Genomic DNA, 25,789 nt, shown 5'->3' on the forward strand with positions numbered 1-25,789 from the left:
CTGAAGAGGGTGGACTGCTTGAACTCAGGAGTTTGAGACCAACCTGGGTAACATGGTGAAACTCCGTCTCTACTAAAAAGACAAAAATTAGCCAAGCGTGGTGGCACGCGCCTGTAATACCAGCTACTAGGGAGGCTGACGCGTGAGTATCGCTTGAACCGGGATGCAGAGATTGCAGTGCTCTGAGATTGTGCCACTGCACTCCAGCCTGGGCAATAATGTGAGACTTTGTCTCAAAATAAAATAAAATAAATTTTATTGCAGAAAACTACAAGCATACGCAAAAGAAGAGAAAATCGTCATAACTCCTGGGGCATTCATCACCCAGCTTCCACTGTTATCAACATTTGCCACTTGTTTCAGCTGTCCTTGATTTTTCTTTTTTTAATGGAGAATTTACAAAGCAAATACCAGCCATAGGGGCAATTTACTATAACCACTTCCATTTGCATCTCTAAAGGTTAGGACATTTTATCCACAAGGCCCTTACTGCTCCCCACCAAAAGTATTTGTAACTCCCAGTTTTCATCTTATACCCAGTTTACATTCCAATTCCAATTTCCCCCACCTATTTCTTTTCTTTTTTTCTTTTTTTTTGAGACAGAGTCTCACTCTGTTACCAGGCTGGAGTGCGATGGCGCGATCTCAGCTCACCGCAACCTCCACTTCCCGGGTTCAAGCGATTCTCCTGCCTCAGCCTTCCGAGTAGCTAGGACTACAGGCGCGCACCACCACGTCCAGCTAATTTTTGTATTTTTAGTAGACAGGGTTTCACCATGTTGGCCAAAATGGTCTTGATCTCTTGACCTCAGCCTCCCAAAGTGCTGGGATTACAGGCGTGAGCCACCGCGCCCGGCCTCCCCTACCTGTCTCTCAAATGCCTCTTTTAAGCTGGTTTGTTCTATCACGATCCACATAAGTTCCAAACATTCAATTCAATGATATCTTTTAAACTTATTTATTCTCTAGTGGTTCAGTTCCACTTTCTTTTTTTTCCTCCAGGCTCCAATTAATTATATTATCATTCTGATTATACTATCTTAATTACTGGTATTAATTGACAGGGTCATTTGTCCTGTACAACATCCCACACTTGGGGTTTAGCTTTGTGCGTCTTTCTGCAAGCGGCATATTATCTGGCAAACAGTAGGATTTAATCAGCATAGGTTGAATGAACGGTTTCAATGGGAAAAAAGCAAAAGAATAAAGGTTTGGTCCTTTACTCAAAAGGTCCTACATTCACTAATGCAACAAGCAGGCAACACTCCACTCGAGAAGCCACCAGCTCGCGCCCTGGGTTCCTGGGGAGGGCACGGGCTCCAGCCCTCAGATCCTGGCCGTCAGAACTGCACTGGAGGCCAACCTGTGCTGAAGCAGGAGCCAGGCCCTATCTCCCGCGGGGACCCCGCTTGCGAGCCGGCACGGCACCAGGGCGGTAAGAACACGCGGCCCCGGCTCTTCCTGCACCTCTGCTCTTGGGGTACGCGCTACAGCAGCACGGACCTCGGTCAGGTTATGAAAACGCGTGCATTTATGAGCTTTAGTTGTGTCCCAATGTTTTCTATACGCTGTTTTTAGTCGTTTTTCGTGTTCGGAGAAAACTGAAAATAACAGAAAGGTACAAAACAAACACACGTCCATATCCCCAGCATCCAGCATCATCAAAACCGCTAACATTTTGTCCCATTTGCTTCCTGGGTTTTGTTTCCCGTTTCACCAGAACTCACTGGTTGAGACGGAGACCCCAGTGACTCTTCCCCTCCGCCTCGGGCGCCCGGAGAAGCAGCGTCGGGTAGGCGCGCCTTCCCAAGGGCTGCCTCTGCCGTTATTTCTCAAGCGCCTGCGCCGCCGTTTGGGTGGCACTAGCGCACTTGGCAAACACGAAGTGTTCTGCGCCGCTCTAGAGCCAGGGTGTGAGGGTGAACAGGGCTCCCCACGCTCGTTCCCAGAGCAAAGGGGGGCCAGGGGTGTCCACGCAGGTGTGGGAGCGGCCCGGGAAGCCGGAAGCTGGCACTGCACTTCTACCCAAAACCGTGCTCCCACGTCCCTCCCGGCCCGCGACGGGCGCTGGCCCCGACACCGGCGCCTGCCCCGCCCCCTCACGCTGCCTCCTCATTGGCTCCTCCCGGCATCACCCCGCCCACCGGAGGCTCCTCCCAATACTCACTTCACCTTTCACCTCTTCGGGGGCGCCGGTAAGCCTCAGGCCCCGCCCACTGGGAGGGATGAAGCTGCTCTTCCGTGACCCACAAGTATTGGTGACTCTTGCCTGTCCATAACAGAAAAAGCGGTTACGGATTGGCTGAGGCAAAGTAGTGGGGTGGAGAAGAAGCTACAGCTGCCTACGCGCATGCCTGGTGCGTGCGCGGCGACGGCTGCAGGCAGTGGCAGTCATGGCGGCTCAGTGCGTGAGGCTGGTGCAGCGCAGTCTTCCGTCTTTGGCGTTGTCTCTCAGGTAAGGGGCACTCGGCTTTCCCGGGCTGAGGTGGGAGCGCGAACCCCCGCCCCCATTGGGGCCTTTCCCGACCCCGGGAACTCCTTCCCAGCCTCGGCCCTGGAGCTGGGCGTCTGCGGGCTCGCGGTTCCCTGCTGCGGAATCCGGACCGCCTGGCCGGGGCCTGCTCTGCGGTCGGGCTGCCCGGTCCAGGAAAGGCCGAGCATGGTCGCCTGGACGGGAAGCGTGGAGCGGGCGGGCGCCTTGTTAGGAGAGGACCGCAGCGCGGGGGCGTCCGGCGTGGAGGGGACGGTGGCCCACGTGCACATGAGGGCCAGGGCCTGCGGGCGACGCCTCGCGCGCGTCCATGGCCCAGGCGCTCATGGACGGAGAGACAGCCGCAACTTGTGCGGTTAAAGAAGCTTGTCCAAGGTCACGTAACAAGGTCGAGCCCGGCCGGGTGTGCCCTGGGTAGGAGCTGTGGTTACTCATTTCCGTGCGGCGGCTGGAAGCCGGGGCCACAGCGGTGCTCGGAAGTTCGTGTCGCAAGGCGCGTGTTGCCCGTTCACGGGCTTTTCCACTCAGCCTCGAATTCCATCACTCCGCCGCCTCCAGCGTCTGAGGTCAAAAGAGCAGTGGAGCCTGTGCCACTGCTGGGCGAAGAGTTTGTTTGGACAAGCGCACGCTTCGGGCCTGAGGGCCATGAAAGTCAGTGCCCTCTCTTTTTTTTTTAATCCTGCCGCTTCTGGTTTTTAAAAGTTCTACCCCAGAAGTTAGTATGACAAGTACTTAGTGTGTTGTTTACTGGAGGAACTGCCTAGAACCAAGTTATTGATAAGAGAAGCCACCGAGGGCCAAATTGAGTAAAAGCTGGACAGTGAAATGTGCTTTTCCCTGAAGAAGAGCAGGCAGGTGAGGTGAAGATCACTTTCAGTGGAGGTGATTAAGGTGTGAGTGCTAGCTTAATAAACTATGTCTTAAAATCTTAGGCGCCAAAAGCAGCAACCCACGTAGAATACTTGAGTAAAAAGACTTTGGTCAAGTAGTTAGTGGTTTTGTATTGGAATTAATTGCCAGGAAAGTGACCACCAAGTCAGCATCGTTTCTGTCTCTGGAATGGTAGTTTTGTGAAAAGGTGCTCAACTAGGGAGAGGAAGGAGAGCTTGTAGCAGGAGCGGCCGCGGGAAATGGATCTCTCGGACACAGAATACAGGAGGAAGGAGTTTATTCGGCAGGGAGCAAGGTGGCATAGTTGCCTAACAGCCAAGCTCCCCTAACAAAGGAAGATTACATCTTTATATAGGCATATACTTCAGATGTTACACGAGGAAGAATCTTAGGTTTATAGCTTAACATATGAAAAGGGTCTCTGTTTACAGTCTCAGGAATTACATATGAAAAGGGTCTCTGTTTACAGTCTCAGGAATTACATATGAAAAGGATCTCGGTTTACAGTCTTAGGAATAAAAAAACGGGAAGTTGATCTGAGATGCCTGGGTCTCCCTCTTCAAGCTGACTGATAGTCATAGCTCTCAGAGTAACTAGGCTCTCTGAGACTCAGTTTCCCTCTGCAGAGCGAGATGGCGCCCAGCAGGCGGAGGTTGCAGTGAGCGCAGATTGTGCCACTGTACTCTAGCCTAAGTGACAGAGTGAGACTCCATCTCAAAAAAAAGAAAGAAAGAGTTCCTCTGGTCCTGGTGAAGAAATCTAGGTTTTAAGACTTTATCATTCATTAATGGCTTTGTGACCTGGGCTTATCACTTAAACTTTTCCTGGTGGGCATAGGATCGGATAATGCCTTAAGTCACTTGCAATATTTGTTTTAGAGTTCTTGGTCTCTTTCACCTGTACATATGCCATGCTTTCCTGTCTTCATGCCTTTGACCCAGCAGTTTCCTCTTCCTGAAGCTGCATCTATCCCCACCCAGTCCCACCTCTGATCCCTTTTGTGTAACTCTTAACTATCCTTCAAAGCCTTTCATGGTCTTCCGTTCCCCAAGCTAGGTATGTTCTTCTACTCTGAGCCTCCCAAAGCACTCCTTTTTTTTTCAATCACTTTTTTTTGAGATGGAGTTTTGCTCTTGTTGCCCAGGCTGGAGTGCAATGGCATGATCTCGGCTCACCGCAACCTGTGCTTCCCGGGTTCAAGCAATTATCCTGCCTCAGCCTCCCAAGCAGCTGGGATTACAGGCATGTGCCACCATGCCTGGCTAATTTTGTCTTTTTAGTAGAGATAGGGTTTCTCCATGTTGGTCAGGCTGGTCTTAAACTCCTGACCTCAGGTGATCCACAGCCTCAGCCTCCCAAAGTGCTGGGATTATAGGTGTGAGCCACTGCACCCAGCCTTAATCATTTTTAAATCCCAAATTACAGTTCTTTGTGTTTAGATGTCTTTTTTTCCATGGTGGCAAGTACTCTGTGGGCAAGATCTCTGCTAGGTCTATCTTTGTCGTCAGGATCAGCAATGGTCCTCAGCTCTCGTAGTAGCTATTCCATAAATATGTGGTGAGGTCTGGACTGGCTGTCTCAAAAGTCACCTTAGAATGGAAAGAGGAGGTTAGTCTGTTCTATACCAAGTACTGTAACTTGGCACATTGGCGTGTAAGTTTAGGTATGTGCTACAGAAGATCTTATATAAATAAAAAAGACCAGGCACAGTGGCTCATGCCTGTAATCCCAGCACTCTGGGAGGCTGAGGTGGGAGGATCACTTCAGCCCAGGAGTTCAGGGTTACAGTGAGTTATGATTGTACCACTGTACTCCAGCTTGGGTGACAGTGAGACCCTGTCTCTAAAAATTTATAGAGAGAGGCCAAGCGAGGTGGCTCATGCTTGTAATCCTAGCATTTTGGGAAGCCAAGGCGGGTGAATCACTTGTATGTTTATCTGTGATCTGATAAAGGCACTATTTACGAGCATAGCTTTTATATGTCATGTACAGTGTGCCTTTATTGATCTAAGAGAAGTGTTTTCTCCCCGAGTAATATTAAATAGTTTGAGATTATTTTAAGTTGCCAGGCGCGGTGGCTCACACCTATGATCCCAGCACTTTGGGAGGCCGAGGCGGGTGGATCACGAGGTCAGGAGTTCAAGACCAGCCTGGCCAACATGCGGAAACCATGGGTGGCACAGGTCCGTAATCCCAGCTACTCCGGAGGCTGAGGCAGGAGAATTGCTTGAACCCGGGAGGCGGAGGTTGCAAGTTAAATTTTAAGTTTCTAAATTCATACATCTGACTTTAATAAGCACAGAAACAGTCCATTTCTTCCATGTGGATTTCTCTAGGCCCTCTCCACGGTTGTTGTGCACAGCTACGAAACAGAAGAACAGTGGCCAGAACCTGGAAGAGGACGTGGGTCAGAGTGAACAGAAGGCAGATCCTCCTGCTACAGAGAAGACCCTCCTGGAACAGAAGGTCAAGTTGGAGGAGCAGCTGAAGGAGACTGTGGTGAGGACTGTCAGGCTCCTGTGGGGATGGGCTTGGCTGAACTGTTTCTCCCGTGGGCCACATAAAGGTTCCAGGGTTCACTGGTGACAGACCAAAGCCAGAGTTTAGCTGTTGTCCATAGCCTGCAGTCGGCTCAGGTGGCCAGTTACTGCCAAAGAAAGGACTAGAACCCAAATCCTGTGCAGCTCTGATTCCGGCAAGAGAATAATTGTTACACGCTGTATTTGTCGTTGAATTAAAACTTAAAATCGTCTTTACAAATGAGGACTACTCAGTAAGGTTGTTTAGGCTGAGACTTAGGAGAAGAAGCAGAAAATTCTAAGTATAAGAGTTGAGGGCAGGAGTGTGGTTTTATGTCATGCTCTCATAGGCAGGCAGGAGTTTTATGAATTAGTTATATGGATTATTACTGCATGTAAAAACACATGGGTGGCACAAATCAAGTTCCTTAAGGGTTTGAGAATGACATCAGACCCTGAGTGCTTGCACTGTTGCAAGCCCGTTACCATGCTCATTCTTGCTGCCAGGTGCAGAGCCAGGGCTCGAGCCGGGAGCATCTGGACTTGGGGCCCTTGACCCTCGCCACTGCGCAGTGATTGCCTGAAGACTGCAAATGGATGCGGTGTAGAGGCCCCCACAGAGCAATTCAGGAGATGTTAAAGAGAGCAAAGCTAGCTGGGCACAGTGCCTTACCTCTCGGATAGCACTTTGGAAGGCTGAGGCAAGAGTATTGCTGGAGCCCAGGAGTTCAAGACCAGCCTGGGCACCATAGTGAGACTCCGTCTCTAAAAAATAAAAAGTTAGCTGGGCATGATGGTGCACTCCTGTAGTCCCAGCAACCCAGGAGGCTGAGGTGGGAGGATTGCTTGAGCCCAGGAGGTTGAGGCTACAGTGAGCCGAGATCACACCACTGCACTCCAGCCTGGGAGATAGAGTGAGATCTTGTCTCCAAAAAAAAGAAAAGCTCAAATGAGTGAGCTTACAGGAAGGTGGTGAGACATGAGGAATATACCAGAACTCAGATGATCACACAAGGAATATTTGAACTGAGCCACCTCTGGGCAGCATTGAACATTAAAGGATTGTGAGTGCAGCTTTCATTAAGCAGGACTCCTTAGTCACGTCTCCAAGGTAATAATAAATGTTACTTCTGTTTTGACTCAAGAGTTAGTTATATTTAGTAAATTTAGTAAATTCTGGGTCTCATTCCACAAATGGCTTGCTTTCCTATGACTTTGTTCTATATTAATATAAATCTCCCTTTTCCTTTTTTTCTTTTAGGAAAAATATAAACGAGCTTTGGCAGACACTGAGAACTTGCGGCAGAGGAGCCAAAAATTGGTGGAGGAGGCAAAATTATACGGTACTTTAAACACAGCATGGTGTTGATCCTGGAAAGGAGACCATCGGGGCGGGGGAAGGCCATGCATGTGGCAGTGTCAGAGAGCAAGGCTGTGGGGCGAGCCCAGCAGTGGCAGCCCCTGCATGAAGGATTGTGACTAGGCATGTCCACCCCCACACAGAGACCTCAGTGGGAGCCTGTAGCAGGCCGGCCTCTGATGCCCATCCCCTTCGCCCTCCGGAGGCAACGCTGGCATCACTTCAGAACTCCCAGCATGCTGTATGCATTGCCACCTTTGGATATTTTTGTCACTGTCGTTCCCATTTTACAGTTGAGATCACTGAGGCTTAGTGATCTGCCACATACCACAAAGCCAGTAAATAACCCAGGCTCCCAACTCCACAGGCTGGTGTTTGAGTGCTGGCCGTGGGTCTCTGCATGACTGACAGCTGGTGTTAGGGATGCAGAACCTAAGGCTCAAGGGAGGGTCAGTGGCTTGCCCCAGGTCAGACAGGGTGAGAGGCCACCTGGAAACTAAGAGCCAGGGTCACTGCCGCATTCACAGAGACTGAAGCGCTCCTCAAAACACTTTTTTTCCTGGCTGCTGTGGCCTGTTGCTTGTTATTGTGCCTCTCTTTTTGGTAATATGCTTTGTTGGCTCTTAACCTTTCTGACCTGTAAATGTCTAGGCTCTTGGGGACTCAGTACCAGGCCTCTTCTCCCCCGTTGCTGTGCTCCCTGAGTAACTTTCATACTCCTGTGGGCTTAATGGCATCCACACAGGTCTCGCTTCTAGCTCAGATCCTCCAAGTTCCAGTCCTCTATATCTTACTGCTTACTTGACACCTGGGCCTGGATGTCTCGAGGGTATTTTCCCCTCTCCTACGCTCCTTTCTTCACATTTTAGTAAATTCTAGGTCTCATCCCATAAATGACTTTTGGGGGTTTTGTGGTGGTGGTTCTTAAAATTACCAAAGCATTGGGATTCTGAGGCGACTGACTTGACAAGTTATTAAACTGCCTGCCCATCAGGTCAGCAGTGCTCACAGTTTGGAACTGCCCTGTGCATTGGTATGGAGTGCAAATGATCTTCTTTCACTTCATCCAGGCATTCAAGCCTTCTGCAAGGACTTGTTGGAGGTGGCGGACGTTCTGGAGAAGGCAACGCAGTGTGTTCCAAAAGAAGAAATTAAGGACGATAACCCTCACCTGAAGAACCTCTATGAGGGGCTGGTCATGACTGAAGTCCAGATCCAGAAGGTGTTCACCAAGCATGGCTTGCTCAAGCTGAACCCTGTCGGAGCCAAGTTCGACCCTTACGAACATGAGGCCTTGTTCCACACGCCGGTAGAGGGGAAGGAGCCGGGCACAGTGGCCCTGGTTAGCAAAGTGGGGTACAAGCTGCACGGGCGCACCCTGAGGCCCGCCCTGGTGGGGGTGGTGAAGGAGGCTTAGCTGCCTGATGGGGTGGGTGTTTTTTTAACACTGTAACTCCTAAGGCTGCTTCATTGTTTCTCATCTATGAGCACATTTGACCTTTTCTCAAACCTTGTTGCAAAGCGAGGTAACTAGTGGCTAAACAGCAAATGAAGTGGATTGCACAGTTGCATTACTGAACTCTGATTCAGGAGTCTGTTCCCTGATTGTTAGTGTCACACGTTGAATATTTCCACAAACTTTCTGAAGAGCTCAGTGGGCCCTGCCTGGTGTCCGGAGCATCATGAGTAACATGTCTGCCCAGACTCTCCTGACACCAAAGTATTTTAAACAAATAAAAATCTTGGGGAATTCCGTTTGGCTGCCTGGACACGCCAGTCTGCACTGAGTGTCCCCACGGCTCACTGCGGTGCGCGAGCGACTGGCACACTTAGCCCGTCGTACATTTCATTCATTAAAGGGACGGCAAGGGTTGAAACCTTTTTCTTACTTTAAAAAAAGTATGATCTTTGTGAAGAACAGTGAGTTCGTTTGTCATCAGTCAACAGCCAACTGAAACTGACCACTGAGAAACGTGTGTGGGCACTGACAATCCTCAGCACCTTTCTTTGGCCAGGAATTGCGCTTGGCCAAGTTCATTTTACCCTGTTTTGTTCATCTATATGCAGACACATTTAAATCATATCCAGCTAGTTACTAACGGCCTCAAGGTGTATTTCCTGGCAAAATGGACTTTCTCAAAATAGAACTGCACACTTGGTGTACTTTAAATGTTGATGTTTAATTTAAAAATTTTATTTAAGAGGATTAAAGCCCTAATGTTTATTTTCCTACTTTCTGATAACCATTTTGTGTCCTCTGGTGGAGATCCTTCCCGTTGAGGCAGGCATGACTTATCTTTCCCATTCTCTGCTCCAGCCCTGAAGCTGTCAGCTTGACGTATGCATGCACACACGCGTATATACATGCACATGCTTCTACACAGAAAGGGAGAGCCACACTCCCCCGGTGCAGCTGCAGCCTGTCATGGTGAGAATATGAAACACCCAGGAGCCGCAGCAAGGGCACAGGACTTGCAAAAGGTGATCTGAGGACTCTTGCCAAAGGACTCACTCTCTTCCTCATTTACATGGTCATGTAGGGCTTAGAAAAAGGCTGAGGAGTGATTGGAGTCTCTTATGAACAAGAGAAAAGCTAACCTTTTGCTGCGTTTGCTTCTAGGAGAGGTGCTTCTAGAATTGAAGATACTGATGAAAGCCATTTACTCCATAGAAAAGATGGGGCACAGTTTATTTCACTTCTAATTTTAAAAGGTGCAGGTAATGGTCCCATAATAGTTCAACTTGGGATGCCATTCCCGAACATTTTCCTCCTTTAAGATACCTTAAATTAACTTGGTCAGAAACAACTGAAGGCGGCATAGTATACTGGAGAAAATAGGACTGGGAGCTCCAGCGCTGCCTGTTCTCACTGTGCTGTTGTGAGTGCGTCATCGCCCTGTGGGAATGAAGGCTAGGAAACGTAATTATCAACTAATTTTATGAATGTTTGCAGTCTCCTCCCTTTTCAGCTCCAAGTGCAATTGCTAAAAAGCAATTGACACGTAACCTAGAGGCAATATAGCTTAATGTGGCAGAAGATTTTTTTACACTGAGTTTCAGTCATCCACAGTCAACACTGTAGGTTGGGTGTCATCTGAAATGCTTAGAACCAGAAGTGTTTCAAATTTAGGTTTGTTCTTTTTTCCTTCAGATTTTGGAATATAGTTGAGCATGGCTTAACCACAGGGATGTGTTCTGAGAAATGCGTCGTCAGGCAGTTTCTTCCTGCGAACACCACGTGTACCTAAAAAACAGATGGTGTCATCTACTCCACACCTAGGCGATATGGCGCAGCCTACTGCTCCTAGACTGTAGAGCACATTACTGTACTGATGCTGTCAGCAACTGTTGACAGTGATACCTGTGTATCTGAACATGCCTCAACATAGGAAAGGTACAGTGAAAATAAGAGTTCTAATATGCAGTCCCTCATTGACTGAAACCAGATTCCCTGCTTGACTATTTGCATTATACTTACTGGTTAAGTATCCCCAATCCCAAAATCCAAAATGCTCTAGGCCAGGCACCGTGGCTCATGCCTGTAATCCCAGCACTTTCAGAGGCCGAGGTGGGTGGATCACCTAAGGTCAGGAGATCAGCCTGACCAACACAGAGAAACCCTGTCTCTACTAAAAATACAAAAATAATTAGCAGGGCGTGGTGGTACGTGCCTGTAGTCCCAGCTACTCAGGAGGCTGAGGCAGGAGAATCACTTGAACCCGGGAGGCGGAGGTTGCAGTGAGCCGAGATTGCACTCCAGCCTGGACAAGAGCAAAACTCTAAAAAAAAATGCTCTAAATGAGTATTCTGAAATGTCATGGTAGTGTTCAAAGTTTCAGATTTTGCAGCACTTCAGATTCCTACTCAACCTGTAATGGGAAAATATGTCTTTTAATTAAATACATATTTACAGTAGACATTGAAGATTTCTTCAGCTACATCCTAGTAGTTACTGGGCATAGCATAGTTGCAGCATGGGTCAGGTGATGTGTGGACAGTCAAAACCAGGACTGGAACTCTCAGGCATATGGAAGCCAGCCTGGCTCCCTGACTCAGACTCACTTCGCTTTCTCTGGCTGTTCTGCTTTGAGGGAGGAGAGCGGTTGGCATGAAAGGGTTTCTGCTTAAGAGAAAGCAACTTTAATTTTTCTGGAGGAAAAACTCGTTTGATACAAAGTACCAAACTGAAGTATGTCACGTGACAGTCTGTATCTGTGTTTGAACTGTGGCTCACCCCCAGGTCTGTGTGGCTTTGAGAAGACACCGAAGAGGTTCAGAATGAGAGGTAAGAAGCAAGCAGTGACGACACACTTTTGTTCTCAACTTGTTTAATATGGAAAAGGGTAATCAAAACGGTGTTGCTGTTTTTAATACATTCTTGGAATGTTGGCCATTCAGACAGCAATGAAGAGTTATACAGCTTTTTTGACTCAAAGATATTTTGCTTAGATTTTAACAAGACCTAATTCCATGGGATTATGGTGGCTGATTTATCATGAGAATCAAATATAAATGTGGAGGCTCTGAGCTGCCGACAGAGGTTAGGACCTCAGGACTACCGTGACGGGAATAGTCCATGGGCTAAGCAGCAGCCAATCACATGACCATTCCCTTGGAACAAAGGGTTAATACTTAACATAAATTAATCATACATTCATTATGGTGCTTTAAAACAGTCAAGCCTAAATAAATTCTTCATACCATCAAAAAGATACACATACTAGAAACCTGCTTCAGCACAGTTTTTCATTTGACAGCTCTTGGCCTGGGCCATACACATTGACAGGGATCGTCTGCTGCTTCAAGCTTCATATAAGTCTGGCAATCATTTAATAGAAAAATAAGACTAAATTTAAAACCTCACCAAACTAGGATCCTGGCGTTGTAGAAAATCAGGGAGATACCAGAATAGCTGAAACCCATGGTTCTCAAGCGAGCTTACATCCAGTCACCTGGAGGGCCTGTGAAAACAGCTCGCTGCCCCCCAGTTTGCTTCAGAAGGCCAGGTGGGGCCTGCATGTCTGCATTTCTAGCAAGTTCCTAGGGGATGCCGCTGCAGGGCCAGGAACCCCACTTTGAGAAGCAGTGGGGCTAAGACAACTGTAAAAACAAACAGCACCATCTGCAACACTTCAGCGGTAGACAACATGAGCTTTCCGTCATCCGCATTTATTCTGCAGGGGACAATGTGGAGGTGGCCCTCATGATACCACTGCTCAGTACTTTATTGTGAAAAGAGAAGTTCTGGGCTTAGCTAAAAGGGAGCACTTCTCTGTCGGCATGCAATATACTTTACAACTAAAGCCATATACGATATATTTGAAATGTTTTAGTTAATGCTGAAAATTTTACCCTAAGGGACCGAAGGATGTAAAAAGAAAGGAAAAGGCACAGTAATTAAGTCATCCTTAGAAATGATGAGGTTTTCTTTCTTTCAAATAACTTCATTTTAATGTAAATTCAAGCCCAAACATTCTGGGAGGTAAACGGTCTCTTGGTACCTACAGGGCCCGAGAGGCACGTCAACCTCCTGGAAGAGTGGAGTGCTGGAGTCTCAGCACTCCACATGTAAAGCAGGGTCTTGGACCAGAGAACCCTGAGCAGCCGGAAGACAAAAGACTTCCTCAAGGTTCAGGAGGAAGGTACCGTGGACATCCTTGAAAGAGGGCCCCAGAGAAAATCTTGTAGGCAGGGCTGGGAAGAAGCTATTTCTGAGTGTGACTCAAGACAGTGACCAGAGAGCAGCTCAAGGCTCAGGGGAACCACCTGGGTTCCCTCGTGCTCCACCAGAACTGCCACCAGCCAAACGGTCAGATGGCTCTGGCATGGGCCTGGCAACACTCTTTTAAGATGCTCAGCCTGGAAGGCGTGCTCACATTTTCAGTGGAAAGGTACTTGCAACTGAAAAAAATCCTGAGGAAGCTGACGCCAGAATCCAGAACTCTTAGCTTTGAACTTTTTACAAAGGGTTCTTCCAAGTGAAATGCGCTGCACGTCTAACAGCAGCAACGACCAGCCGTGAAAATGGGTTGAGAGGTCCTGGCGGTCCACGTGTCCTGCGTACCTCCCGCTAACGTGCTTTCCCATGGAAGCCTGCCCGAAGGCCACGGCTCTACCCAAAGTGAACCAGCAGGTTCTGGCCATATTCAAATGAGGCACAGGGTCACCTTTGGGATTTGGGAACTGCACGCTCAAACTGCTGCCACCAGTAAAGTGGAAGGTCATCTGGTCACTGTTCAACCAACAGATTCCTCTTCGGTTCCCAAGGAAACGCCAGCCTGTTGTCCTCTGGCCTGATGTTCCCCATCTGCTACACAGCAGAGGCGTCTGGGCTCAAGCTGCCCCTATGTAAAGTGCCGTGTGCCCGGGACTGCACTGGGGTCAGCTGTGGGCAGCATGGGCTCAGAAAAGGGGAGCCTGCAGGCAGCCCCACCTGAGAAGAGCTTGTGTCACCAGGAAATCACTGATGGCTTGTCGGTCCAGCAGGAAAACACTGCCCCTGTACCCCACAATAGCTTTTGTACCCAAAGGGAAGAACACTCACAAAATAAAAGGCAATTCTCTAATCTCACAATAAGCTCCAAACTGAACGGGTAAAGGCTGAGCATCCGCTCAGTGTGTGACTTGCAGGACTAAGTTAAAATGGACACGTTTGCTTCCCCCATGATCCAATATAAGACTGTTACTATTGCTTCTTTCAGAAGACCATGAAAAGAATTTATATCTTAAAAAAAGAACTCAATTTGTTTAAAAAAGCAACAGTGGGGAAGTGGTTCCCCTCCCCCAAGTCATTTTGGCTGGAGCACGGTCTGGGCATCACGGACTTTCAAAGGTCTCAGCTTCAAGACGCATCCCTGGAGATCCATCCGCTTTCCGTGAGGAAATTCAAAATCCTTTTCTTTAGGACTTTGTCCAGGTAGCTAGGAAGGCGGCTTTTGGAGGGGATTCCCTGCCGCTTCTGGAGGTGGTCTTTAATTATAATAGTCTTCACAGTCACGTAGCGGGCTGGACTCAAGTTTAAAGAGCTGCAGAGCACCTTCTCACGATCCGACAGGAGCTCAAAGCCCGGAAGGTTCTCGATGGCGGCGAACTCGCCGTCTTTGCCGTCCTCCTTTCCCCGCTTGGAGCCCGCTAGGTTCTTGTTCTCCTTCCTCTTCTCCCGTTTGTGCCGCGCGGCCTCGTACTCTGCCGACTCTTCCATCTTGGTGATGCCGTTTCGCCGGTACCGCTGCAGCTCTCGGATCTTGGCCCTGAGCATTTTTTCTTTGTGCATGTTTTCAAAAAGGTCATCAAACTCCTTGCATGACATGAACTGGTACAGAGGCCTCAGCTTCAGGCGCAGCTCCTTCTCCTCCTTGGTGATCTTGCGCTTCAGTGCCTTTTCCTTCTCCTTCTTGTCCTTCCCCAGGAAGGCTGGCACCAGATTGTAGTCACGAGCGATGTTCTTCCGCCGCTGTCTCTCTTTCAGCTTCCGCACGTACATGTCCACGTGTGCGCGCTTCAGCTCGATCTCCACATCGTCGTCGTCATAGTTGACCGAGAGCCCACTGATGAGCGTCTCAGCATCCTGGTCATACTCAATCTCATAGTCATCCCGCAGGGGCATGTAGCCCAGCTGCTGCTGCTCGGCCACGGAGATGTCCAGTGGGGGCAGCGGGGTGGTGAGGCTGGGTGAGAGGGGGCCCCCACTGGGACAGGTGTGATCTGTCACGCGGTTGGGGATGGTGTCTGGGATGCAAGCCTTCCCCAGGTTCCCGTGGATGTACATGCTAACGTAATGCTCCATCACCTCTTGGGGAGTCCTCGAAGCACCGACGTGGGCAGCCATATCTTCCTACGATGACAAAGGGCAGAGTTACTTCCAATATCACGGTGTGGGATTTAGGTTCTGCACAGATTCTCTTAACGATTTTATAAAGGTTGACCTAGAGCACTTCCTACAGCACTGCTACCCACCCTCCCCAAAGGCATTCAGTCACTCTCTTTTGAGCTGGCCTCGGGAGAGATGATGGTGTTGGAAGCAACAGCAGTGATTTTTGTATATGAAGTAGTGAAGACCCAGAGAAGTGTAAGCTCTTAGGGTGAGCTGGTGGCAGAGCTGACGCCAGAACCGCTGGCTAAGGTCTGGACTTTGTTCTCGTTCCCCACCTGGGATCAGAGGAGCCCCCCGGTACTGCCATTTGCCCCACCATAAACTCTGCACTCTCGTGGGCTATCTGAACATCCCAGGACACAGGTGGCAAGCCAGGGAATGCCTGAACCAGCCTCATTCAGACTAGAAAACGGGCTTGTCCCACGGTGCGAGGCCAGGCCGAGTCCAGGGCAAGGGTGCAGTCTGCAGGAGGGGACCCCATTCTACCATTTGCCGCCTCCTGGAATAGAAAGGGCCAGGACACATCTGTGACTTGTCCTGGCCACACACCCATCCTGGCCTTCATGCCCAGGGGGATAGCGTGGCCCTTTCCCAGGCAGTGACTGCAGGTGATGGGCACGGCTCTTCAAAGGGGCAGGACTTCATTTTAGCACCTTCCACGGTTAAGCAGCTGGCCAGGAGTCTGCCACCGGCTGAAAGCATTCATCATTCCTACAAGAGGGTAACCCATAAATACAAGGTTTAATGGGAGGAAACTGTGTAACTCCCTCAATCTTTCCCTTCTGCTGAGAGGCCTCTTCCTCAGTCAACCGCTAAAGCCACTTCAGAAAGTAACTGCCCAAAATGCGCACTCATTCCCTGGCCACCGCCTCTCAGCCACCCAGCCCCCACCTGCGCCTCCCTCTGCCCGCCAGGGTGTGGAACCAGTGCTGCAGCACCGCCAAAGGCCCAGCTGGGACCGGAGAGACCCGCCAGCCCATCCAGGCTGATGACTGACTAGGAGCTGGCGTCTGGGAGAGAGCACTCTGGGCTCCAGGAATGGATCCCACAGCTCGGGCTTCCTTTGGCACACAGGCCTGGAGCCAAGGTGCTGGGACCCCACCCCCACCGCCTGCCACCTTGGGGCCAGGAATTCCCAGGACTGTGACTACCGAAGGCAGTGCCAAAACCCAACTGCGGGGCCTCTTTGAGAATCAAAAAAAAAAAAAAAGATCTGGTCTTATGGGGACAATGACTGCTGCTTTTAGAAACAACACTATTTGCAGCAAATCTGTTCATTTTGTTTCCTCTGGAAACATCTGGCCTAAAACACAATACCAAATCACAACTGTCTCCAGCATCTACCGTCACTCTTGTGACCTAGGCTAGTCACTGCCGATCTCTGAGCCTCGGGTCTGTTGTTGCCAGCAGAGAAGACACATGCAGCCCCACACACCTCACATGGGTAAGAAAAGGCTTCAGGCCCAGAGTGGGCCCCACACAGCAAGCTGAGTTCCCTCTCATGGAGCAGCCGGGAGCTCATACTCTTCCCCATCCCACCTTGGGGCCAGGGAGCCCCAGGATCGGCACTGGCCTCTGAGACAGGTAACTACAGGCCGTGTCTACCTAACGGAAAAACAGTCCCTGCCACCTGCCCTTTAGGAAGGAAAGGGTCCTGTTGGGTGGAAATCGTGGATGAACATCTTGGGGTGCCTGGAGGGTGGGAAAGTCCACCCCACGGGCGGGCAGCAAAGGCAGAGCCAGCCTTGGCCTGTGTGGCCTCTCCAGCCCTCAGCACCAGCTTCTGTCCGAGGCTGCAGAGGGGCTGCTGCATACACACCCGGTTCAGAGGCCAGTTTCCAAGTGCCTCCAACGGGTGCTGCGCTAGGTTCCCAGGCACGTGAGGCTAGGTGGCCACCTTGTCCCAGAGGCTCCGTGCTGCCAAGTTGCTTACCCAAGGCCACAAGGTGAGTCACTGGGACCCATGGCATTGGCCCTGGTCTCTCAAGCCAGTGAGACTAGCAGGGAGAGGCCTGCAAGACTTCTCACTTGTGGAAATTTTTTTAAAATATACTTACCTGGCAAATTTTCAAGTTAGCAACACCAGGTCAGCCTCCAAAATCCTTCCAAAATCTGGAAGTCTGGGAGCACGAAGCAGCCAGCATCAGCCAGACTCCTCAGTGCACCCTGCAGGGTCTACAGCTCTGTCCTCGGCCCCCGCCTCGCATCTCTCAGGCCTGGCAGCACCCACCCTGCTGGAAGTGCCCTTCGCTCCTAGTGCCCAGGCTCGGGGCCAGGGCCCACTTGGTAGGGCAGTGAGGAGGCAGGTGCGGCCACAGCATGCCCTCCACCTCGGCAGCTTTCCCCAGTGCTGGACACCGCCAGCTTCCCTCCCGCAGGTCCCGTTTGTCCCTCAAGAGCAGGAAGCCTCCAGTGACCCCAGGGCCAGGCTCAAATCTGTTCCATCCTCTCAGCTTGTTTCCTCACCTACCAGCCCGTCTATTGCAGGTTTTGCCAATGAAATTTAAAACGACAGCAGATAAGTGCGTCTACACCCATCATTCCACCAAGTCCTCGAGGCGTTTCCCACAGGGGAGAAGTGTTACGGCCTTTGGTTTTCAGATAAGGAAAGTAAACCTGATGGTGAGCCCCTGCCAAGGGCATGAAGCCAGTGAATGCTGAGCCACTTCAACGCCAGGCAATGTGGCCGGGAGCCCGCGCCCGTCACCACACCCTCCCACCTTCTCACGATGCAGCGCACACCAGGAGGGGGGTCCTAGATGCTTCCTGATGCTGTGATAAGAGGCAGAGCAAAGCTGGACCATTGGGCTTCTGCTCTTCTTTCTGGAACAACCATGTTTGAGAGGTTGGGGCTGACCATACCCTCAGATGTGCAGTGAAGCACAGGCGTTTCATGCAGCCAGCACTGTGCCTGAGGCTGCCAGCCCTGCAGGCTTCAGGGAGCATCTTCTGTCCTATGCTGCAAAGCCGTGACCCTGCTGTCCCTCAGTGGCCCCAATGCTGTCCTTTCCTAAACCCCATTTGGACGTGAAGGACGAGGCAGAGGACAGCTCATCCCGGCCCTAGGCTGGGCTTCTTCGCCTGGTGGTCTGGGGCCAGGCGTTGGGATGGAGGCATGCGCTACATCTCCAAAGGGAGGCCCAGCTCCAGCTCCTTTTTCTTCAAATGAAGCCGCCTCAAAAAGCCAGGAAGCTGGGAAGGCCCAGTTCCCCAGAGACCTGGGTGTAAGGGAGGGGGTCCCACCCGGGAAGGGCATTCTGTGGGCAGAGCCCTTAACGCGCAGCTGGACACACCAGGTAGCCCCTGCGGGGCCAGGAGGAAATGAAATCCATGGGGCAGGGGACTGGACTATGTCCTAAAGGACAGGAGGGAACCATCGGCCCCACGACAGAGCAAGGTAAGAAACACATTAGCCACAGACCACAGGCCAGCAGCATTTCCGATCTGCACAGGTAAGAGAGCCCTGACAAGTCGCCTGCCTGGCTGTCACCTGCCACCCAGGCCACCAGCCCCTCTTAGGAGCTCCAAGTCCTGTCTCCATGTCCCATGGGCTCCCAGCTGACTAAACTGTCCTCATCACCTCCCACAGCCAAGTCACTCCAGCACCTCCAGTCTCTCAGCCTCAGACACTGGGCCAACTATGGCCACCTGCAGCTGGCAACAGGAGAGAGTGGCAAGGCAGGCATGGACGCCAACAGCCCTTGGGGCTGGCACACCAGCTCAGTCATGGCCATGCGGCGGCCCCAGCTCTTCCCTCTTCCAGCCTTGTCTGTCACCTTTAAAGAGCTGTCTTGAGGACACCAAGCCACCCTGTCTCCTCCCAGCTTAGCAGGCACGTACCTCTGATCCCAGAGGCTGGGGACTCATTGGCTTTGCAGCCCACACTGTCCCTGGCCAGTGCCCCCAGCCTCTTCCAATGGGAAGCCCTGTAAGCCTCAGTTCTAGGTCTCTCTGAACTCAGAGACCTTTGTGACTTAGACTTGTCCTTGGCCCTCAAGGTGACTGACACCTTCAGGTCAGATAAGGTTACCTGTGACAGAGAATTCGAAAGTGGCATTCTCACTGTGGAAAACAGCAGTGCGGTTCCTCAAAAATCACAAGGCCAGGTGCAAGGGCTCAGCCTAATCCCAGCACTTTGCAGGGGCTGAGGCAGGAGGTTCCATTGAGCCCAGAAGTTCAAGACCAGCCTGGACAACACGGCAAGACCCTGTCTCTACAAATAATTTAAAAATTAGACAGGTGTGGTGGCACATGCCTGCAACCCCAACTACTTGAGAGGCTGAGGTTGGAGGATCACTTGAGCCCAGGTCAAGACTGCAGTGAGCCATGACTGTGCCACTGCACTCCAGCCTGGGTGACAGAGTAAAACACTGTCTTTAAAAAAAAAAAAATTACACACAGAACCTAATCTAGCAATTCTACTTTTATTTACCCAAAAGAACTGAAAGTAGGACCTTGAATCAATCCCTGAACACCATGTTCATAGCAAACCTTATTCACGTTCGCCAAGAGGTGGAGGCGACCCAACGTCCACACAGATGCGTGATAAGCACATTCTGCCACACGGATGACCACGGACTGTTCCACCATGAAAGGAAGGCCCGCAGCACAGATGGTCCCGAGGACATGATGCGAAGTGGAAGACACCAGCGGAAAAGGACAAATGCTGCAGGATCCCACTCATATGAGGTCCCTAGCGCCACAGACGGGAAGTAGAATGGGGGTGCCAGGGGCTGGGCAAGGGGGAGGGGGGTGAGTGCTGAATGGGGGGACTTTCAGTCTGGCAAGATGAGAAAGTTCTGGAGGTGACTGGCGGTGGCTGCAGAACACTGTGAGTGGTGGACTTCATGCTTCCAGACTTGGACACTTAAAAATGGTTCCAATGGTAAATTTTATGTTACACATATTGTATCACAATACAAATAAATATATTTTAAAATAATTTTCAAGTTTTATAAAGTAACAGACATGTCTTACCACTCTACCCCAGTGGTTCTTAAGTGGAGTCCCAGGGTGGTCACATCAGCAGCACCCAGAAAGTTGTTAGAAATGCAGCTTCTCAGCCCCACCCCACTCAGCAGCTTGGGGGTGGGGGTAACTCATTGTGAGCCAGCCCTCCTGGGTGTCCCGCTGCAGGCTGGAGTTGCCTGGAGTGGCTGGAGATCCCCCTCTGCACGTCCTGCCCCTCCCAGCCACTCTCCCATCCGGGCTATCCCCCGCCCTCCAGCCCATCCTTAATGGCGATCCCTAGAACCCCATCAGGACGCTCAGGGGCTGGGGCTGACGCACCGGAGGCTTCTGCCCTGAGGGGGAAGGTAAGGCCCCCCTTCCCATGGTTCCGAACCTCGCCCCACAGCTCTCTGGGTTTCTTTCCATCCATCCAAATTTCCAGATCTCAGCCTCAGAGGTGACAATCCAGCAGATCTAGGGGGATCCCTGGGAATCCCAGGGGATCCTGCAGCATGGTTGGTGAACCAATGAAACGGATGGTTCTAGGTGTGGAGTTGGAAGCCTTGGGTTCAAATTCCACATTCCCACATTACCCATAGTTGTTTCCTCATTTGTAAAAGTGGGGAGCATCACCTAGCGTGGCGGCTCATGCCTGTAATCCCAGCACTTTGGGAGGCCAAGGCAAGCGGATCACAAGGACAGGAGATCGAGACTAGCCTAGCCAACATGACACCCTGTCTGTACTAAAAATACAAAAAAAATAGCTAGGCATGGTGGTGCACGCCTGTAGTCCCAGCTGCTTGGGAGGCTGAGGCAGGAGAATCACTTAAACCCAGGAGGCCGAGGTTGCAGTGAGCCAAGATCACACTCCAGCCTGTAGATAGAGGGAGACTTGGTCTCGAAAAAAAAAAAAATGCAGGAAGCATCTGTCTCAGGGATTATGGGGTGGGAAGACAGTGAGGGGTGTGTCAGAGCACCTGCTCAAGGCCTGGTACTGGCAGGCAGATCCTGGATGATCACAGGGCCTGAGCCGGCTTCAAACCGCAGTCACGCTCTTGTACCTGGCAACCAGGGCTCTTCACGGGCTTCCACCATCACCCCAAGCTGGCTTTTGCCTGGCCTTGAATACACCAGACTCTTAAAACGCAAAACCCTTCCTTCCTCCACACCCTCCTCTACCTGCACAGCCATTTCGTGTCCCCTCTGCAGGACATCCTGAGGCCCCCTTGCCCACACAGCACCTGCCAGGTGAGCCAGCCGTCTTACTCCCAGCCCATTCTCACCACAGGGGCTGGGCTATTCCAGCCCCTGAGGCAGTGCTACCTGAATGAATGAATGAATGCATGCACAAGGCAGTGATCATCTATGTATCTGGCCTTCGGCCGCCTCCTGAGTGTCTACCATGATCTTGAAGGGTGCAGCTCTACTCAGGACACCCCACCTGGCTCCAGGAAGGAGGCTGAGCGTTGACGTGTCTGCACGAAGCCCTCCATGGTTCACAGAGAACTTCTCACACTCATTTGAACCCCACTTCTCCGCCAAAGCCCTCCTGACCACCGCTAAAGCGGAGCACTGGCCCTCAAGCTCCTCAGTGTCAGTCCAGTTTCTTTGGCAACCAATCAACGGCTCCAGCTCCTCTGCCACAGCTGCGACTTGCCCTTAGCTGTCACCTGTGTTTGTGCTCCTGTGCTCCAGCAGGGCCTGCAGCCTCTAACTCTTGGAATCCTGCACAGAACCCATCACAAACCAGCCATCTAGGGACACCAAACCCCGCTGATCTGACTCTGGGTCACCACTTGCCAACTCTACCCCATTGTAGCCAAGGTGCTTTAACCCATTCTCTCTGGCCCTCGCTAACACACACGCCAGCACACAGGTTGTCCCCAAGCCCCCAAGTGTCACTGTTAACCCTGCTCAGCTATATCCCATTCCCTTCAGGCCCCACACCCCAGCTCTGGTACAAAGTATGACCACAATGCTGCCAGATTTGGCCACAACCCACCCTCTCCCATGAATCCCACATGAAGTAGTACAACCCCCAGGCCCTGTGTCACCATTTGCCATCTGCAAGTACAACTGAACAGGCCTCATCTTTCTTCACATCACTGTCCCTACCCCCACACCATCTCTTTCCACGCTCACCACCCCAGCCCATGAACCCAGGCCCTCCCCCACACTAATCTCCAGTGAATCAGGTCAAGTCCTTCCAGTCTATCCACTCCTGCGGTGGCATCGATGGCCTCCCAGCCTCTGACCCACATTGCTTAATGCTCTCGCACAGAATGGGTTAGGACCCAGGCTTTGGAGTCACACAGGCCTGCGTTCATTCCTGGCTCTATCACATGAAATGCCACGGAACCCTGGACAAGGTGCTTAGTCTCTTAGGGCTGCTGTTCTTCAACTGTAAGAGTAAGAACCCAGCCCTGCGGCTGCTATGAAGATCCCACAAGACCTGCATGAGAAGAGCCTAGCCCAGAGCGGGCAGAGGCTAAATATGTGGAAGCGGGACACGCCAGCTCTGTGCACACAGCTGGATGCACGCTCAGAAGAGCAGCACCCATCTCAGAGCTGCAGAAGAGCCTCAGAGGAAGAAAAGTGAAGTCCCGGGGGAAAGCAATGAGGTTCTGCCGGGGAGGTGGCAGCTCGACGGAATACGGTGCCTCACCACTCCGGGGGTGGTCACAGGCCAGCGCACCCCCTGCGCCTTGGCTGCAATGCAGGCTGTCAGGCCTCGCCCTGACCTCACGGTGGTGTGGTGGAGAAGGCCCTGACTGCAGCCTAGCCAGGCCCTCTGTGCACCAGGCCCAAGCCCCATGCATCCCCTTCCTCTCCTGGCTCTGTCTCCTCTAAAAGCTGAGTCAGAATCTGCATTTGAACCAGCTCCCACGCGGTCTGTGTGCACATTAGTTTGGAAAGCATTATTTTCCAAAAGAGGCCTCTCCACTTCCAGCCTGGTTTCTTCCAAAACCACGTAAATGTTTTCGATGCCGGGGTCTTGTGTTTCGTGGATTTTCCACGGTGCCGCGGGGAGGGCCGTGCGGCCAGCGTAGTTAAGAGCACAGGCTCTGAAGTCAACCTGGGCCGTCCAAAGCCAACTGCCCACGGCCGCAGGGAAAGTTTCATGACATACGCACAGATAGGCCAGCAAGGCTCTCTGCCTCCTTAGCTGCTAACGTAGAGACAAGTGCTGGGACGGTGAAGGGAAGGGCCCTCTGAGGCACTGATATTTAAGTGCAAAGATCAATCCTGGGCCATGATTCGGGGGAAGGGCACTCTAGGTAGAAGAAATAGAAAACGATCAAGGGACGTAACAGATGAGATGTCATTGCTCAACACTTCTAAGGCCAGGCAGGCTGTAGAGTTTAATCAAAGTAAAAGCCACTGAGGCCAGTGTCAGGCGAAGCTTGCTCTGGTTATGATGTGTGGAATGGGGTACCAGGGAATAACGAACAAGGAGGCTCCAAAAGCGGTCAAGGCGAGAAGTAAACATCGGCCGGGACTACAGCCGCCGGGACCGTAAGTGGTTCGTTCTGGAGGTATTGTGAGGAGACTGCTGATCAACTGGATCAGGAACTTAGTGGAACAAGGAACTAAGGACTACGTCAAGAGGGCACTGAGAGCAGGTAGGACACGGGGAGGAGGCTGGACATGGAGGCCTGGTGCTAGGGAAGAGCTCTGGGCCTAGGACCAAGTCCTTACCTCACTTTAAGCTCCCTGAATGCAAGGATGAAGCCTTCGCTTTCCTTCAGAGTCTTCCGCCACTGCAGAATCCGCACAGAACACATGCTTGGTGCATATCCGCAAACAGTATGGAAGAACAAGGTGGGAAAGTTTCTGAAAAATGGCCATCGCAATGCAGGGGGCCATTAGGTAAGGATTCGGAAAGGAGCATCTTTTATAAGGAGCTGGGAGGAGAACCAAGATTCCAGGGCTTCAGAATGGGGACGTGAGGCAGCCCTGAAGACTCTGTCAGGAAAGGAAGGCAAAAGGCAATCAAAGCAGCCCAGGCAGGACTGCTGGAGAGGTGGCAGCGAGCTGGATGCTGTTCCTGGCGGGGCAGGGGAAGGCTCTGGAAAGCTAAGGGTGCCAGGAGTGTCTCACTCCCCTCCTTCTCAGGGTGCCTGGCATGGCCACATGTGGTGGTTATGAGTGGGAATACAGCTAGAGATTTTCTCCTTTCGAACACGGATGCAAGCTTCCAGAGTGGAAGGAGAGCTGAGGAACCGCCCAGACGGAACAACCATGTTCCTCTCTCAAGGACAGAGCCTAGCACACGATGTTGCCAGCGTAAGTGGATCTAGTCCAGCTCTCACCGCTCCCCACACAGAGCAATCCCTACAGAAACCTCAGAGGTAAAGAGCAAAAGCCCCAGCCCAGGCCCCTTTGTTCATTCTTTACTGACCACTCGCACCATGTCGTGGGGGTTGTGGGGACCCAAGCACAAACCTGGCACGCTACCCACAAAGAATCTGTGCATTGGCGGACCACACAGGGCACATGCAGACAATGACAGAAAGCGACCGGGGCCGCACCAGAGACCCCGAGACGAGCCGCGGAGTGTCCGCCGTTCTCCTTCCTTGGTGCTCCTGGTGCTTTCTGTCGAGTCTGTGGGCCTGACTGCCTCCAAGAACTCAGGTAAGACACCGCGTCTTGCCCAACGTCTGCAGTCGGCAAACGCCTGTGAAGGCGTCCCTGCAGGAGGGGGAAATGGCTCTGCTGTCAGCAGCCCGTGTTCAAAGCCCCGCTTGGCCCCGTCCGGGCTGTGTGACCTTGGGCGCGCCACAGCCTCTCTTGAGCGTAGGTTCCGACAGGTGCCCGACTATACAGCGGCAGCGTCGCCCTCCCCACCTCCGGGGCCTTCCGGGGTGCGGAGCGAGCGAGCAGGGCCGGAGCTGCCTGTGCGCCCGATTACAGGCGAGGCGCGGGCCTTCCTGCGCCCTAGCCGGGGCCCGGCCCCCGTCGCGCCGCTCACCCAGTTTCCGAAGCCGAACTGCTCGATGGCGTCCAGCAGCAGCTGCTCCTCGCGGCTGGTCCAGCCGCCCTCGGCCTCGGGCCCCCAGAGCGTGAAGCGCCCGCCGTCCACCAGCTGGTAGCCGTGGTAGCGGCGGTGGTGGCCGATCTCGGCGCCGGCCGAGAAGCACTCGGGGCACAGCTCGATGTCCTGGCACTCGGTGCAGCGGAAGCGCAGCGGGCTCACCTCGGCCAGGCAGTACACGCAGTACTTCTTCCCCAGCTCCGCCATCTTCCCCCGCTCGCCGCCCGCCGCCCGGCCCGCCGCCGCTGCCGCCGCCGCTCCCCCGGCCGTCAGCGCCCCGCCGCCCGCGGGACCTGCCGCCGCCGCCGCCGCGCACGAGCAATCGCCGCCCGCCGCCGCGGCTGCCGCCACCGCGGCCCCAGCCCAGCCGCCGCCGGAGCCAGCCAGCCGGGCCGCGTCCCGCCTCAGCACGCAGGCGCCGTCCGGCCCGGCCCGGCCGCCGCCGCCGCCGCCGCCGTCGCCCCGTCGCATCGCGCAGGCGCCCCGCGTGCGCCACCTTGCGGACGCCCGGCCCGCCGCTCTGCGCCTGCGCGCCCCTCGCGCCGGCCGCAGCTGCCTTTCCCAGAGCCTCTTGCACGCCCCGCCCCAGGCCCAGCGGTGGGAAATAGGCAGGCAGAAAGCCCAGCGGGGGCGCCACGCCCCTCGCGGCGAGAGCACACAGCCGCTTCCA

The 25,789-nt window shown here is 52.5% G+C and overlaps 2 protein-coding genes across 3 annotated transcripts; one reads left to right on the forward strand and one right to left on the reverse strand.

The window, feature by feature from the left end:
- Positions 1 to 2,310: 2,310 nt before the first annotated feature.
- GRPEL1 (GrpE like 1, mitochondrial) lies at positions 2,311 to 9,494 on the forward strand. Its single transcript, XM_012434993.3, has 4 exons — positions 2,311 to 2,455; positions 5,719 to 5,881; positions 7,163 to 7,244; positions 8,332 to 9,494. The coding sequence occupies exons 1-4, from the start codon at positions 2,394 to 2,396 to the stop codon at positions 8,676 to 8,678; spliced, it is 654 nt and encodes a 217-aa protein (XP_012290416.1). The 5' UTR covers positions 2,311 to 2,393; the 3' UTR covers positions 8,679 to 9,494.
- Positions 9,495 to 11,553: 2,059 nt separating this feature from the next.
- TADA2B (transcriptional adaptor 2B) lies at positions 11,554 to 25,365 on the reverse strand. 2 transcript variants are annotated; one of them, XM_012434991.3, is made up of 2 exons: positions 25,282 to 25,365; positions 11,554 to 15,095 (listed from the first exon to the last, which is right to left on the reverse strand). In XM_012434991.3, exons 1-2 carry the CDS (start codon positions 25,324 to 25,326, stop codon positions 14,103 to 14,105), a joined length of 1,038 nt encoding a protein of 345 aa, XP_012290414.2. In that variant the 5' UTR covers positions 25,327 to 25,365; the 3' UTR covers positions 11,554 to 14,102. The 2 variants fall into 2 exon arrangements, with proteins under 2 accessions (XP_012290414.2, XP_021525009.1); XM_021669334.2 differs by having other exon boundaries at positions 25,057 to 25,326.
- Positions 25,366 to 25,789: the final 424 nt, after the last annotated feature.

This window comes from Aotus nancymaae, unplaced genomic scaffold, assembly GCF_030222135.1.
Source record: "Aotus nancymaae isolate 86718 unplaced genomic scaffold, 86718_ANA_hifiasm-v0.15.2.pri h1tg000006l, whole genome shotgun sequence".
NCBI lineage: Eukaryota > Metazoa > Chordata > Mammalia > Primates > Aotidae > Aotus > Aotus nancymaae.

Excerpts from the sequence above, each read along its gene's own strand:
- GRPEL1 (XM_012434993.3), top strand. The coding sequence starts at position 2,394 with ATGGCGGCTCAGTGCGTGAGGCTGGTGCAGCGCAGTCTTCCGTCTTTG. Across the intron at positions 5,882-7,162 it reads AGCAGCTGAAGGAGACTGTG|GAAAAATATAAACGAGCTTT; the intron begins GTGAGGACTGTC and ends TTTTTCTTTTAG. Across the intron at positions 7,245-8,331 it reads GGAGGAGGCAAAATTATACG|GCATTCAAGCCTTCTGCAAG; the intron begins GTACTTTAAACA and ends CACTTCATCCAG.
- TADA2B (XM_021669334.2), bottom strand. The coding sequence starts at position 25,326 with ATGGCGGAGCTGGGGAAGAAGTACTGCGTGTACTGCCTGGCCGAGGTG. Across the intron at positions 15,096-25,056 it reads AGTTCGGCTTCGGAAACTGG|GAAGATATGGCTGCCCACGT; the intron begins GTGAGCGGCGCG and ends TTGTCATCGTAG.